This window comes from Vanessa tameamea, chromosome 22 (assembly GCF_037043105.1).
Source record: "Vanessa tameamea isolate UH-Manoa-2023 chromosome 22, ilVanTame1 primary haplotype, whole genome shotgun sequence".
Taxonomy (NCBI): domain Eukaryota; kingdom Metazoa; phylum Arthropoda; class Insecta; order Lepidoptera; family Nymphalidae; genus Vanessa; species Vanessa tameamea.
Genome location: NC_087330.1, coordinates 471,162 through 485,860, shown reverse-complemented (window position 1 = coordinate 485,860; position 14,699 = coordinate 471,162). Strand labels below are relative to the sequence as shown.

The following is a 14,699-nucleotide window of genomic DNA, read 5'->3' as shown; positions in this document are numbered from 1 at the left end:
TAATAAATAATATAATAATACATTTTAAGTAGGCTCCTAAATGCACTTTTTAACCGTCATTTTACAAGATTATATCAAACGCGAGGCAAGTTATGGCAAGAAGCTCAGTTGTTACTCTTTTTCACCAATGAATTTAACTAGTTATGTTAATTAGATACAATTAAATTTATTTATCCTGCATGAAAATCATCAAATACTAACGCAACGCTATTTTATTAGGCACTAAGTTTCTCAAGAGATTCTGTTTAGATTAAATTAAACTAACATTATATTGTTAGAGGTTTAAATCTTAAGTTTGATTATAAAATTTATTAATAATCATCTAATTAGTGTAAGTGGCAGCACCGTTCTAATTTGATATAATTGAAGGGATAAATAAAATTATTTCAAGGATCGCAAAAATTATGACATAAATAAATTTAACTCAAAAGTCCATATAAAACCGTCGTCGTTCATGGTATTGGCATTTTAGTGACATCCAACCCCCCTCGTCCGCTTATCGTCTGGATCAGTCCCAGGCACCAGCTGTTGTCACCAATATTTATTCGCCCGCTGCCATTTATTTACGGCCATAGTTTATGTTAATTCGTATCGACTAATGAGACATTGTATGTATTTCCAAGCAGCATGGGTGTTTAAGGGTTATTTTTTGTTTGAATCACTCAAGTAAGGCAATACGTTGCAGTTACAGAAAACGGTCCGAGGGGCTGTATAATGGTATTCTTCGCGGTCTATTGACACGACGAAGATTATCATCAGGTAAGGTAATGTATTTTCTCATCTACCATTCCAAAATTAATTAAGTTAATAGAGATGAGGTTACCTGGTAACACGAGAGCAGTTTTTTATGCATATGCCATGCTTGTGTACAGCTGTTTGTTAGGTTTAACACGTTAAGTAAAAGAAAATGTTACTACTCTACGGGGGCACCTATGTACTAAACAGAATTTCTTAAATAACTAATACACCGCCATCCATGTGACTTAGTTGTTTTGTCCTTCTGCCTAATATTCATTTATCATATCAAAACTATTCAAATAAACTACATTTATGTTAGGTAGTTATAAAATCATGGTTACCTGCACTGCGCCCACTGAATTAAATTATTTTCCTATTATGGCACTCGTATTTTGTTCTCTCTACTATTATGTAAAGCTGACGAGTTTGTTAACGAGCTAATCTCAGGATCTACCAGTCCAATTGGAAATAAAACTTTTTGCGTTAGATACTTATCGAGAAAGGTTATACTTAGTATATAACAGCACGCTACGACGCACGGGAGCGGAACAGTAACGCTTAACGCGGATAACACCACCGAGCGGCTGTTTAAACAATAAAACGGCCTCCGAGACCTACGAGTGTAGGTCCGTTCATAACGTATTTATTTAAAACATAATAAAAAATAAACACTCAGATCCGTAACGAATCGACTATAAAACGCCTTATTTCTACTTCGCGTATAATTTAATTAGCACAAAACAAAACTGACCCTCGTTCAATGACGACCGTACAATCAAGTCAACGGGTCAAAGAACCAATACATTACGGTGATGACGTCATGTCACTTCTGTCCACATGTGCTCGCGATTAACGTTGACATTTCAAGGGACACTATTCGGTTCACCTGCTGTAAAAAGTTAAATATTGCATACATTTAAAAGCTTTCGTCAATTAAAGTGATAATTGCTTTGTTAATTTCACGTGTATGTTTTTCACTATTAATTAATTTTAATAGCCCGGCGATATTAAGTAGATAGCCTCTTCCTGTCTTATAAATTAATTAATTAAATCGCTACCGCTTATAAATGACACCTTATGCAATTTATTTTTGTAATTCTTTTATATGGTTCATGTCTGTTTGTACAAATTTACATACGTGTACGTAAAATTGCTGCAATTTTAATGTATTTTATGATGATTAATTACTTGAAATGTTATAAGTTCTCCTTTAAAATTTAACAGAACGCAAACAAATAAATTAATGTACTCAGTTGTAAAGTCATGAAGAGCAAATCCAAATCATACAAAAATAACAAATTAAATCTACTTAATAATCTCTAACAATAAATAAAAGTTAAAAATATGTTTTATGTTATTTATTTTTTTTATTTTTATTCTACTCAATAAAAGGTCGCGTCAGGTGATCCTTTATGTGCGACTAATGTATGTGACGACCTTGAACTTTACACTAAAACAAACGCAGGTTCAAGGAAACGACTAAACAAAATGAAAGTGACGTATAAAATAACACACGGCCATAAATAAGGCGCAGTAAATATCACTAGCATATTATCTCGAACTCAATATTTTATAGCTGTATCCGATACACCTCCGTTTAGTTTGATTGTCTACACACGGACGTCGGACACGCTGCACCAATTACCGAATATCAATTAGCAAATAAAAATGTTTAAACAGTGTAACCCGCCTACTGTAATATGGTCTGTATTATAAAGATCAGTGTTATTCTTCCACAAGACAACTTATAATAATAAATTTCAATTTTTTATTTTTCAAAAATCACTAATTGATAAACCAATACATCAATCAGACTCTCATAACTAAATTAACTTCTTTTTAATAGTTTTATACAGTTTGAACACAAAATGTAATATTTATTAGCATTGTTAATTTCGTCCATTATAAATTCCTTCCATTTCCAATTTGTTTGGACGCAACTTTCGGTCGTTATAAAATGCGAATAAAAATTTAACTTTATAAAAAAATCACCTGTTAAGCTAACGAGTGTCCACTACGGCGGCATGCGACGAATGCAATTGTTTTGTTTTCGAACAAACAAAAAACTTGTCATTTTGTTGAATAACAAATGTCACATCAATTAGTTGACAAAATTGATGTTTTAACAAAGATATTGAATATAAAGGAAATTCCGTGATATTCATTTATACACACATAATTTTTGAAATATAATGGCGGGTGACCCTTTTTCAGCAAATGGGTCATTGACAGGCAGTTACTTTTATGGCAAATTAAAGGACTTGAGGTATTTGGTGTCTAGAGACATATTTGTACATAAATACAAAAAAAATTGTATATTTAATGACTATCGAAAAAACTTCAATGTTCTCAAAAAATAATATAATATCTCAGTAAGTACACGTATCTCTCTCCACTACTGTTTTTTGATAGACATCAATCGCACACATTTATATTATGAGTGACGTGCGGCCCGCCCGGGCGCCCGCGCAGCGTTTTACATATAAATTACAGTACTAATCGTGGCCGCATAGAGTTTTGAATCAGAGAAGTGGCAGAATCAAATATGGCTTCGATAAGTCTTGCTTTAACCTTTGACCAAAACAGACTTCAAGTATAAATATATTTAACCCATGCCAGTAGTTGATTACATCTTAGACAGAATTTTGTCTAAAAATATCTACTAATTTCCATATACATATATTACAAACTAAAAATTTTAGACATCTTGATTTATACCGTTATTATTTTAAAAAAAATGTTTTGTACTTCTAAGCTGACTTAAAGTGATTACAGTGAGTTAGTCAGTCTCACGCCCTTCATGCAACAGACGATAATATTCGTTTGAAATGTAAGTAAATAAAACGGTTTATGAAATAGCGAAACATTGTTAACTTTACATGAATAAATAGACAGCTTATTATACTGTCAAAGCTTAAGAGTCAAATCCCACGTAAATCACGATTTCTGCATATTGTGTTGCAAGGGGAATATTAGGAATTCATAATCTAGGAAAAGCGCATTTATTAACCAGGATTTGTTTAATCGCGGCCATCTATATCTTCGAAAGTCGATAACGGTAGTCGTTTCTAATATTGAGTAATGAGATCTAAAGAATGCAGGATAACGACGTGTAATAGATGAGTCGAGGTACCTACTCTCAAACAATTACGCTTACTTCGAACATTTAATAGACAGGCTCGTCTAATTAAGTTCAGTGATTGATTTTAACAAAACAAATACAGAAGCCGCTACTGAGATATTTCTGTTTAAGTTTCATTTAGCTCTATGCATAATATTATAAAGATCGATGACCTCTTTAAATATGGATATAATAATCGTTTCGCATATTTATTGAATGATTTTTTAATGTTTGATAATTATGAACATTTTTTTCATTGTTTTGTGAGTTATAGTATAAATACTAGAGTTTTATCCAAACAGACCAGATTCAATCAAACCAGGCTGTCATAGAACGACAGGAAGTCTTTAGCGAGTCGACAGGCGCCCACCCGCGCGCTCCCCAAGGCGAGCACGCGTTTTGCAAATTTGTTTCAAGCGAGGAAATTGGTCTTCAAACTGTACCTGCTACACTATGATCGCCTGGTAATTTTAGAGACTTGGCATATTTTATTGTACTTATCTAACGGATGTTGGCAGTTGGGTAATCTCTCCTATTCTTAGATATTATATTCATATTAGCTTAAATTGATGGTAATATTTAGAAAATTCACTTTCCATAAACTATTTAGGTACTTTTTTATACATTCTATGAGAGAAGGACTAGTTAACGTATTTCTCGATATCTTCACTCAGGACCTGATTATCCATTAGACAGTGTAGGCAACTGCCTCGGATCCCGAAGGTAGGCCAATAATAGGGAAATTGTTGAAGCGGTATATCTCTATCATTTAATAGAGTGAAGCCATATCTCAGTAATATAATAAAAAAGATAACTTAATTATGAAATAAATTGCGTTGTGGCAGAAAAAAAATATTTAAACAAGATAGAAAGGAGTAAAATTTCTTGGGAAGTGCATTGCCAAGGTGCACTGCCATGGTTAATCCGGCCCTGCTTTTGCTAAATATAATGCCATAAGGTACCTTACAAAACGCGACACGCAAGTGCTGTCTTCGTATATCTGTCACTTAGAATTGATACTTTTAAATTCCTTTCATATTCAATACTACAGCTATATTCAAGGAATCTGCTGCTCAGTACGACACGCGTCGGAATGCCGAGCGATACCAAACGGTTTCCCATATTACCGATATCATTTCCAGGAACCATGTATTAATTCTACTGACGCTCGAAGCATTCGTCTTGCGTGTCACGTATAAAGATGACTTTATTTTAATATTGCACGCCTGTTTTTTTTATCGACTATTGTCTTTTTTACATCACTACGTGCATCGATACTGGCGCCTAGCACACTACTAATTCATTTTACTAATGAGTTGTGTACCCAAATATTAAAAGACGTACGACGGTATCATTCGATTAAAATAATTTTAGTTTATATCGTGCTGAAATGACAGACACAATAACATTATAACAACATTTAATTACATTAATACGCCACCCGATGGTAAGTGATTACCACTATGATAGACATTTGGTGACCAAGGGTGAACCTGTCGTTACCGACCATATAATCTTAACCAATACTTGTTTTGTGCACATGATCTCCTCATGTACAATATCTATATACATGCATAGAACATACTATCTAGCGCAGGCTTGTGCGCTAACGCAGTGCTTTCTCTAGTTCCTCACTTTATTGAACGGCAATGGCTGGAATGAGTTCAGATGCAGGCCCATCGGCCGAGGTACGGGACTGTCAGAACTACCAAATTTCAAACAAAGACCTACTTTATCTGAAAATTACAAGAAACTCAATAATTGTTGGGTAGGCCCAGGTTTAACTCTAGGACTTCTGGGGTCAGCCCATAGCTGCCTGTCGTTTAATTCTACATAAACGAAGCTATTCTTTAATATTAGGAAATTAATATTTTCAAATATTCACTTCTCCGTTTTATTCACGTGTCGTAACATGGTGCTGTAAATCAATTTGATAGGAGTTTGTAACCGGGGTACTGTGTCAGCCGCAACGCCAGCACGCAAGCATAGTTTTATAAGTTTTCTGAGACGAAACGAATGCTATTAAATACTTTATGATTTAATAACACGACACTAACCCTAAGATTACATAATATTTCTTTTAAATGGTAAATATTGCCATGAGTTTTAAGTATTCAAATATCTGTGAATGTCAAATAGTGATTATTATATGTGTAATTAAATGTAATCATATTAACGTATTAATAAATGGTTCCAACGTTTGGTTAACTATATCGTAATATACGACCCAACTACAAAGGTGATATAACAGTGCCAGTATGAGTGCACCAACAACAACCAACACAGGTGAACTATCGTATTTCATACCTACTCTTATATCCCGATAGACGGAAAAGAGGCGTAAGGCTTAACGGCTTCGAGTGCTTAAAATCGCCAACGTTTCCATTCCGTGCTGCTATTTATAATTTCTTGTCTAAACGGTTATCAGTTTGATCCGGAATCCAAATCAGATAACGATCCGATGTCGTGAAAGTTATCGACTAGACCTAAGAGGGAGATCTGGCCGTGATCCCTTAACTCTTCGGGCAGTATGTATGAGTGATAATATATACGTATACATACATCACCTAAAAAGATTAAGTCATATTTTTTTATTTATTAAACACATGAAAAGTCTTTATCGGGATATATTTGATTTGCTTGGTAGTAGAGGTTTGTGCAAGCCGGTCTGGGTACCGTCCACTCTTCATATATTCTTGAACCAAGCAGCAATACAAACTATTGTTGTATTTCGGTTTAAAGAATGAGTGAGCCAATATAATTTTAGGCACACGGGATATAATTTTAATTCTCAAGTTTGGTGGCGTATTGGCGATGTCAGGAATGGTTAATAATTCCTACAGTGCCAATGGGCGATGGTGACCAGTTATCACCAGATGGCCAACTTGCGAGTCTACCTCTATATTAATAAAAGAAAAACATAAGTAATAAAAAATAAAATCACATTTCAGATTGTTTTATTAGCGAAACTTAAAAACGGGTTTTGACGTCGGATCTCTAGAGACAAATATACAAAACGACTTCCTCCGGTAATCAGACACACGTGAACGACAAAACCGCGTTTCTTATAATACTTTTTGCTCCCTTCAATTAGGCGGCGTACAGTCAGCGTCAAATAATTAGAGACGCTCAGGGTATTCAAATAAATAGACGCATCCGAAAAGTCAATAATATCGGTACAAACAAAGTTTCCTTATTGTTGTCAACAATATACTCGCTCAGAAGGTCGAGACGCTTAAAATGTCATATAGATCGTTTCAGTCAAACCGCCATAAATATGGTTACAGTCATCTCGCTAATGGTATCCAAGCATTCTAAGTGTAGTTAAATATAATTTCTTACATCAATTAATATTAAAATATTTAGGCATAAAATGAAAGGGATAGAAACTACTGCAATCCTTTTAATTTTAAGAACGCGGTCATAGATGTCTTGTTTTTTAAAAAAAATCGTGCAAAGTCGTTTACGATACTTAATTCGCGAACCAGACAAATCTTTATGAGTAAAATTTTCAGGAGTCACTTTAAACATCATAATATTTAATGGGGATTATTTAATATTAAAAAATACGAAATGCTATTTACGCACGGAATTCCGATAATTCTGGAATTGTTATTTTGCGAATATCGTCAAGAATCGTTTGTTGTCTAACTGAATCGAAAAAAAACTTTTGACTGGTTGGCTGGTTGGTTGGTTTGCGAATTAAAGCATTATTATATTGTAAGCAATAAACTGTTGACTGAAAATAGATGTAAACCTCATTGATTAATGAGAATTAGTATATATATCTCATAGAGCAAGAGTGCTTATCTATTATTCTGTATCATGTTTGACGTGGACGACCAAATGAAACATGGTTTTGCAATACTAAGCTAAAGCACTAATGCGATATGTAGACATATTTAAGCATGAAACGCTATTAATACTGCTACTAACTTGCTTTAATATTGCACTTGATATTGATATAACTGATAGACAATTGACATGCAATGATAGATAAAAGAATGAAATTTAAACAATACTAGATTACCTAAAGAGGTTTTCATCTTTGGGAAGCCGTTTATATCTATAATATGCTAGTTTATTTTTCTAATGTGTTCCGTATTTTTGAACACTTAGAACGCTTGGATACCATTGGCGAGATGACTGTAACCATATTTATGGCGGTTTGACTGAAACGATCTATATGACATTTTAAGCGTCTCGACCTTTTGAGCGAGTATATTGTTGACAACAATAAGGAAACTTTGTTTGTACCGATATTATGGACTTTTTGGTTGCGTCTATTTATTTGAATACCCTGAGCGTCTCTAATTATTTGACGCTGACTGTACCACGGTTCCGCCCTCCCGTTAGCGCTTCACTGCAAACGTAACCATTCGATTCATATTGAAATGGATCGTTAAAATATATCGGCTATGAATATTATGCTCTTTGCTAATGTTTACGAGCGACATTTAATTTCAAAGTTAATTTACTACAATTGGAGAAGAAATAATAAAAATGAGAAATATATATTTCAAAACTCACGAGTTTTAAGAAGAATTCCAAGTGCTTTTATTAAGGTCATTTCATTTTGCTGCCATTATGCCACTGTTTAACTTACTTCATTGTATCTGTTTTATTTCATAGCATAAAAATCGGTACGTCTATTTGACGGATTGGTATAATGTGAACAGTGTGAGCGTATTTGGCGCCCCAGGGGTTTAGTCCGGATTCCTAACATGTTTGTAGATCTCCCACCGCGGTATGTAGCCCTGGTAATTAGGTTTGAATAATAAGCGCACCCGGCGACTAATTTTAACAAATATAAAGTGATTTATCGGTTAATTTATTTTAGATTCCATATATGTTTTAAATAACTCTAAAAACGGAAAGGAAATTTCCTATTATGAATGTATTATAATATTTTGCTTATTGGAAGGGAATAAATATGGCAAAGAAGTGCAAAAGTGTGGAGTTCGATTGGATTGCAATAATATCTTCAAATATTTTGAAAATTTAAATTTGCTTTTACATCCACAAGAGTATACACTCTTTAAACAATGGAATAATAAAAATTTAAGCAATCAAGTTATCTCTCAACAGGGGTATAGTGATGGGAAACAAACATTATCGATAGATCGATAAGACAGCAGATAGAGACTCCGCGGGAGGCGCTTATCGCATACATCTGGCGCCTAAATTCCTGCATGCAACCTACACCGTTCGTGAATAGGAATCGCCACTGACGGACAGACGGATCAGCTAACGAGGAGACATCGAGGAATTAGTGTGGATAAGCTCGTGTTTAAAAAGTAAATATATATTCAACTACTACGTACATGAATTTACGGTACTAAATTAAATAAGACCTATACTGTAAACGACCAATAACTTTCATGCGATGTCTTAAACATAACTAAAAAAGGAACACAAGAAATATATGTATTTGTTATATTTCTTATATATATTACCAGGTTCTAATAATAATGTTAACGAATTCTATATAAAATAAATAATCACTTCAAGCTCGCAGGTTTAATATGAAATCGTATCCGTATAACGCTTCAACGTGAACAGATAAACGTTATCGCATTTCAAAATCAAACATTAAACATAATGCAGAAACGACAGGTAGGCACCGCATGCCGTGTACAGTGAATATAAAAACATGACCGAACTTCCTCCACGACGTGTGCGGATTAAAAGGATCTTAAATCTAAAGTGTTACAGCTTAAATTTGTTTGACGTGACAGAGTAATAAATCTTAAACTACGATGACACGTGGCAGTTATTCCGGGAGCTGTCAGAGTGACGTAATGTGTTTATTTATGACGGGCGGCCGGCGTCATCGATGACATGGGAACGTCCCGGACGAACAACACTGATCTATGATAGGCTGTCCGTCCTGGATGCTATGAACACTTTTTTCTATACGACCTTCATATTTTCAACTATAAAATAGTAGGTATAATATATGTCAGATTTTTTTATACGACTTGATTAATAGTGTTTAAAAGTATAAAAATATTTTATTAAAATATCGTTTTGAGTAATATATAATGTCAACCGATATATCTATTTGATTAAAATCAACGTCGTCGAAGGCAATCTATTTATCAAACAATTCCCGCGACGAACATTTATGTAAACGAGCGAGTTTATAACGTCGATTAGAAAATGAGAAAAAACATCACAATTCGAAATGGTCGTAACTCTAACAGAGAACTATTATTAATTTATCTGCATTTAAATAATGGCATACGATCGTATAAATCAATTATTTTTTATGAAGGTACATAGCCCGAATCCCACTGGCTCCATCTCTCTCCGACACCCACAACAGACACGGTTAATTGAAACCGTGTATTAGCATAAACAAATAAAATGCCCCATTACGAAATCAATTTACAATCTCTAAAGTCATTTGAATTAGTCGCAGTAAATAATACCTCGGAAACAGTTGGTATAATGACGTTGTGGTCTGAGGTAAGAGATCCGGCGTGTCCACTTGCCCCGTTCACGGCTCCCGTCTCATTTACTTCGAATAAGAGATATCATATAATATTTTTATTTATAATATGTAATAATAAAATATTTCTAGTTTTTTAATTCAAATTTAAATTTGTAATAATGTTAAATAAATCGGATTCCTCTGTTATTATATTATAGTCGAATAATACGATGGTCCTTAAATTGTGGATACCTTAGATAGACATATTTATTAATATTCGATCACTTATATTAATTACTACATATATTTGTAAAATGTAAAAGAATATATTCAGTTTTATTTTATCATAAAGGTGAAGTCCGCAAAAAGAAAAGAACAAAATATTATATCAAATTCATAAAAATTTTTTTTTGGCTAAAAACAAGACTGTTGTTTAACTTATATTTTCGATGTAACAGGTCTTGTGTTACAGTTCTAGGAACAATCACGCGTGATACATGCGCGCACGCATTACGAGTCCCCCCCCGCACCCGCGCGGCGGGGCGCTATTGTCCCGCTGTCCCGTACTGAAGGCTCGAGCCACACACCGCTGGGAACTAGGCATGGAAACGTTGGCGATTATGAGTTGCCGCGATAACAAAATATATTCGAATAGATTTTAGGTAGATTTTTGACAATCAATAAGCAAGTGTAAACACTTCTATATTGAATAAAGATTTTTGATTTGATTTGATTTGATTTCTTCGAAAATCATATGGAAATTCATTTCATAGAATTACAAATAATTTATCGCTATTCTCTAATAAAAACTTTATATTTAACGAAAGACGTTCGAATTGTAATATGAAGGTACTTCTTGTACTAATTATTACTTAATTAAGTATTTAGTTAACTTTAAAAAAGTTTAAGTCACCAAGCAGTCCGCTTTAATGAAAACTTAGTTAAATAGAAATTTAAGAGGGTTAAATTCTGTTTATGATATTAAGATAACTATAAACTACTGTTCTAAAAAAGAATAATCTAGGTAAACAATAATGATATCGATAATGGTAACATCACTAGCGTGGCGCCTCGTGGGCCAGCGCGCCGCAGGGATGCATTGTTCGTACAGTTAAAACTGCCTCATATTGGGTTACCCGCCTATATTACACGCATATACAGACTATCGATATCTTACTTTGATTTTTTTATAAACAACCCTAAATCACATCGTCTTCAATCGATTTTGACCTCTATTTGCGTTTGAATAAACACAAAAATGTAATGAATACTTTTATTAGTATTATATCATTTCGCCCGCCGCAAGAACGACATAATTTTCATTTTACTACTCCTTGAACAAACACGAACCTTTAATAAATTCTCGAACAAAGATCTAACGTCGCCCCTTATTTGAAAACACTTTTGTCATACGTCCGTCCCTGTTTTTATATATATTTTCATATAAAACGTCTCGAACTAAATTTTATTTATAAAGCAATAAAAATAATATTTATTACGCGGCTTTGCGTTAATGTGTTGTAAAATTAATGCTCCTAACATAACATTTAGTACGTGAATTGATTTTAGCCGCGTATTTTAGGCATCGTGTCATTTCGGTTATTGATTTCGGTTTAGGGTAGATTAAGATACGTTTAACAACTTTTAAGAAAACTTTAAGGTAACATATTTTGTAATATTTTTTATACAATTTTTGTGACGATTTCTTTAGAAAATATAAATCCGGTTTTCATCATTGATACGGATACAAATTTCTTTTAATTACATTTAATTTTTATGATTATTATAGTAAAAGCAGATAATATGTTCTAAATATTATTAAAATTATTGCCATATGAATGTTTGTCTGTCTAGTTGAGTCTATTTGAATTTACTATTTAAAATAAAAACAAGGTTGTCTTTCCATGTTTTGTTGTATACCATAGTTGATGGCATATTTATGGCTTATAAAAATAAGGTAAACAAAAGTTTATCTCTTGCCAATGAAGTAAAGACCTAACGAAGAAAATTTATAAAAAGATTGTTAAACTTAGTTTAAGTGGTAAGTGGTATAATTTTTAATACAATTATTTAGAGCGTATATGTACAATGAGACACGATCAAGTTTGCATAGTGCAGGCGGTAGGAATTATTTTTTAAGCACTATGGCAACAATAAGTATCTTAAACCCAGAATCGACATTACTGGAAAGTATCGAATGTAATATAATATATAAGAGTTTATATATATTCTAGTATGTAAGGACAGTTACCTCTGGGTCGACCTTCTTGTACTCGGGGTCGTCCTCGTCCACCTCGAAGTACAGCTCGGTGGAGGTCAGCGACACCACACCCGGCGCCACCAGCCCCGGCGCCACCAGTCGAGCCTTCGTGCTGATGTTTACGGGACCTGTGTCGGACGACACTCAGGTAGCGAGAGCTAGTGACGGTAGCTCCAAGTCTAACACCACTGACACTCGATTGACCATGACCAAACGCCTAAACGTATTAACTATCAATTATTCTTAAACAAAACTTTGCGTTAAAAAAGTCACAGGCGTTTATACCGAAAAGATACTTTACAACTTTTAATTAATTTTCTAGTGTTTCCACGATGGGTTTTAAATAGAGAAATAGTATAAATTTGTACTTTCGTCTAAATGCATCGGGCTGAACCATCGTGTGATTTTTTTAAAGTGAATGGTGTATCGTAGTCATATTATATTATAATATAAATAGCAAGAGTCGTAACCGGCCCGTACCGGCCAGGTCCTGCTCGGCGTCGCGCTCGTCCAGCAGCAGCTCGGCGTCGTCCAGCAGCTCAGCCGCGGCCGGCGCCGGCAGCTGCGCGCCGCCCGCCGCCTGCGCGATGCGCGCGTGCAGCTCCTCCGTGGCCTGCCGGGCGCCGGGCGCGTCAGCTCGCACTGCTCTTGCTAGCGAGCTAGCGAGCTAGCTGGCTAGGGAGAGCGTACAGACAGCAATCGCCAGAAGAGAGTTAGAGGTGATCACTTGTCGTTATCGTTCTTATTTTAGTATTTGAGGAGGTGTGCGATGTGACTGTTCTTGCATCGTGTACCAGATGCGATGTATTTGCATACATTTTCAGTCCAATTTTATTCCTCGTTTGTGTAAATGAGGAAAAAAACTGGACCTAAAACACCGAGGGCACCGCGTCTCCCGGAACCCGGGAAGATCTCGTATCACCAGAACCGACCCTCAGGTCCGGAACGAGAAGATCGAAAATTCTTCTTCGATGCCAAATGACCAAACGCTCAGCGAGCAGCGCGAGCCCACCTGCAGGATGGCGTCGGTGGGCGGCGGCGGCGGCGCGTGGTGCGCGCGCGCGGCGTGGCGGCGGCCGCGCGCGTCGGGCACGAGGCGGCGGCGGCGCCGCGCGTCGTCCTCCCACGAGTCCAGCTTCCAGAAGCCCCCGTCGATGGACTCGCCCTCGCTCACCCTGCAACACACGGGCGTGAGCGCGGGGCGGGCGCGGGCGCGGGGGAGGGCGGGGGCAGACGAGACGCGGCAGCGCTCACCCGGCGCGCGCGGCGGCGGCGTGGTGCAGCTTGTCCAGCAGGCGCGCGGCGGCGGCGTGGTCGCGGCGGCGCGCGGCGGCGATGAGCCGCTCGCACGTGCGCTCCTCCTCCGAGCGCTCCTGGCCCGTGCTCGCGCACACGCACTGCGCACACACACGGGTCTGAACATCCTCGGATCTCTGGATTGAACGCACTCGCTTCGCTCGTTTCGTCCACGAATCGAATTACCTCGAAATCGGCATGTTTGAGGACGTCGTCGGCCCTCATCCTGTTCAGAATGAATTCGGCCTCGTTGGCGACTCTCACGATGTGATCCCTCATCGCGTGTGACAGCAGCCTGCCCTCGTTGATGAGTTCGATGAAGGCCAGGCCCGCGTGCTTCTGGAGGGAGTTCTGCCACTCTTGGGAGCAGAGGAGCATCACCAGTTCCACTACGGATGTACTGGATTTGAAGGTTTGAAGACCTGGAATGTACGAATAAAATATATAAAATATTTAAATTATGTTTATTAAAGTAAAATATATTTAAATATTTTTAAAAACTATAATTGATTTCAGGCAAAATTATTTATGTTACATTCACATAGTACGAAGAGCCAGAGTGCTCTGAAAATTTAAATTTAAAAATTTCAGTCATCCAAGTTCATCTTAGTTTTCAAGCGGAGCACGCATATTACATTATATATTTACCCTCCATTAACAATTCTTGACCGTGACTGCCCACTAGCGTCTTGGACAGAAAGGGTGCAAAATCTAGCATGATTTCTCTCAGCAAAGGACAAACTGGACCCAGAGCGGTCTCCAGCTTGTGAGTGAGAGACGCTTCTCGAGACACCCCATCAGCGGACATTGATGCGTTCATTGTAAGGCCTGCTAGAGCTTCGTTATCC

The 14,699-nt window shown here is 36.5% G+C and overlaps 1 protein-coding gene across 15 annotated transcripts in view; it reads right to left on the bottom strand.

The window, feature by feature from the left end:
• Nucleotides 1–14,699, bottom strand: part of Rg (rugose) — a 419,297-nt gene that overhangs the window by 150,535 nt on the left and 254,063 nt on the right. For all 15 annotated transcript variants that reach the window (XM_064218536.1, XM_064218533.1, XM_064218535.1 and 12 more), the window contains 6 exons: nt 14,500–14,698; nt 14,038–14,273; nt 13,810–13,952; nt 13,568–13,730; nt 13,036–13,168; nt 12,547–12,683 (listed from right to left, as the gene is read on the bottom strand). In XM_064218536.1, coding sequence (XP_064074606.1) covers nt 12,547–12,683; nt 13,036–13,168; nt 13,568–13,730; nt 13,810–13,952; nt 14,038–14,273; nt 14,500–14,698 — 1,011 coding nt within the window. The remainder of the gene's footprint in view (nt 1–12,546; nt 12,684–13,035; nt 13,169–13,567; nt 13,731–13,809; nt 13,953–14,037; nt 14,274–14,499; nt 14,699) is intronic.